The following is a 2,460-nucleotide window of genomic DNA, read 5'->3' as shown; positions in this document are numbered from 1 at the left end:
ATTTTTTACCGTGCGCAAATTGCACAAGAAAAAATTGTCACGGTGGTTCTCACGGTGTTGATGTAGAGAAATAAAAATAAAAGTCAAGCAAAACTCGTTGTTTCAATGATGTAATGATCGATGGGTAATAACTAATCAAATCATTTTCCACACATTCCAGGAAAAATCACGTGGTATTGAACACAATTATCAACGGCAGGAGCCCATTACCCGGAGCTTCCATCTGTATTGTACCCTTGAGTCTACCCTGTCCCGTATCTTTCTATTTTTAGAACTACTACATTTTGACGGTAATGGGCTCCTGTCAACGGTAAATCACAGACGCTCCACTCCGATTCTTTTTTTTTTCTGCGGAGAGTGGGCGGCTGTACACAGGCTACGGAAATCACAACACAGTTATTTTTGTGAATGTCATGAACGTTGCGATCGGTCAATTAAATTTACTACCACTGTAATCTGAAGTAATCTGAAGTCGACATTCGATGGAATAAATTCTCTTCAAAGCTCGTCAAGCTGACAAACTCTTCCAGAAGCGAGAAAACATCATGTTTTAAATTACTCGAGTTGCGTGTTTTTGTCTTCATTTTTTTATCGGATGATAACGGCACCTGCCTAGCTTTTCTTCAAGCGAGTTTTTTCTTGTTTTTTTAATTTTGGTGGGCCTAGAAACAAGAATCCGGTTTGGATTTTCCCAACGAAACACACCTAAATTTCCGAGAAAATCCACTGCACCGTGACTTGGCTGGAATTTAATTAGACTTATTATCTTGCACTGCACGCTGTCAGTCGGCAAATATTGTCATTTCAAAAAATATATTTCGGTCGCTTATGTAAGCAGAAAAAGTCATGACGTTATTTACGGACGCAACTACAATGCGGCGCAAAACGTTGTCACGCTACGTTAATTTGGCTCATAACGTTATCCTTTTCTCTCAGGAGCTTTCTGCGACACACTTTTTGGTATAAAAGCTCAATTTATCACCAGAAAAGAGAAAGCAACGGTGCTTGCCCGTCGGGCAAGCTACGATAAGAAAATGCTAGCCCGACAAGTCATTCCACTAGCCCCGGGCTATCGGACAGCACTTTCGTCGCGCCCTGATGATAACTTGTCACGTCACAAAAACGACTGGATCTTGTTCAGCAATAATTGGTTTACATGGTTTCATAACATTGCTGTTAAGTGATAAAATATTGTAGTGTCAATCCTTCTAAAAACAAGGTCTCTTGAAAGTGTTGAAAACCCGTTTGAGCCACCTTAACTCCACTTTTTGTGGAAGTGCACTGTAAGCGCACTACACACTGTGTCACCGGGTTGCAAAAGGGTTAACCTGCGATCAGGCCCAGTTTTAGCTTCGCCAATATGTTCTCTTATGTTGTCGCTTGCTAAAATTTTCACCAATAGGAGAACAATGGTCAACCTCAAGAGTTTAGGTAATTGTGATCTTTGTGTTCAATTTGCACATTTCTTGTCAAATTTTATAACATTTGAAAGAAAAAAAAGCAAAGTAACAAAAACAAAAACAAAATCCTTTTTTCGCAAGTTTTTAATGTCAAAATTAACGTTTGTTTTCATGTTACAATTTTTGTTGCTGATGGCAAAAATATTTTATTGTTGATCGCCTCTTGCTAAAAACTTCCTTCTCTTCCTAAAAACTGTATAATATTATCAATTTTATTTACTTTTGCATCAATATTTGTTTTGCATAAAGCAGGCTAACAAAATCTGCACCTTGCTTTTCGTACGCATTTTTTGAGTGTTAAAAAAGAATTTTCGGTCCTTTGTTTCTGACAGAACGTTGTATATTTTGAGGTCACCCATCCAAATACTAACCCCATGGACATGGATTTACTTTTGTATTGGAAAGCTTATGGTGATAAAGAAGTTGCAACGGAACTTGAAAATGATCAACATGTCAGCCTTGAAGCATTGTTTCTCCATTCCCTTTTATTTTCTTCTTGATCTTTCTGGGTTTAGTATTTTACTAGTAATCAAATGTCTTCCTCAGAGAGCTATTTACCATGGCACTACAATGATAACATCTACCATGGCACTAAAATGATATACGTACCAAATAATATTGTGTACTATTAGGGCTAAACATTATGCAAAGGCAACTTGAATCTCCTGGAAAACGAAATGCAGCTCAGTTGACAGTTGTGGAATAAAGTGCTGTGTTACCTCACTACCACATGTACGCAATGCGTGCCTATTTTTTCTTTTAACAGTCTGCCATTACGTGGTGCTGGTTCTGACAGATAAGCTCTCAGTGATTTGGATCAAGGAGAAAGTGACATCATTTGCTTACTAACTTAAAAATAAAGTGTGTGAATGTGGCTTAATTAGTATGCAGCACGAGAGTTTTTGGCTTTTACATTGTCAAATTTGTGTTCTGCATACTAATTAAGCAACATTCAAACACTGAGGTCTTATCTGTCAGGACCCCACCAAGTAATGGTGGA

At 38.0% G+C, this 2,460-nt stretch overlaps 1 protein-coding gene across 1 annotated transcript in view; it reads left to right on the top strand.

The window, feature by feature from the left end:
• The window catches only part of LOC137974992 (laminin subunit alpha-like), a 90,613-nt gene extending 88,478 nt beyond the window's left edge, over positions 1 to 2,135 (top strand). The window contains exon 45 of the mRNA XM_068822024.1: positions 2,093 to 2,135. Coding sequence (XP_068678125.1) covers positions 2,093 to 2,120 — 28 coding nt within the window. The 3' untranslated portion in view covers positions 2,121 to 2,135. The remainder of the gene's footprint in view (positions 1 to 2,092) is intronic.
• Positions 2,136 to 2,460: the final 325 nt, after the last annotated feature.

Source organism: Montipora foliosa, chromosome 11 (assembly GCF_036669935.1).
Source record: "Montipora foliosa isolate CH-2021 chromosome 11, ASM3666993v2, whole genome shotgun sequence".
Classification (NCBI taxonomy): Eukaryota; Metazoa; Cnidaria; class Anthozoa; order Scleractinia; family Acroporidae; genus Montipora; species Montipora foliosa.
Note: the sequence above shows the minus strand (reverse complement) of the source record. Positions and strands in the feature narration are given on the sequence as shown.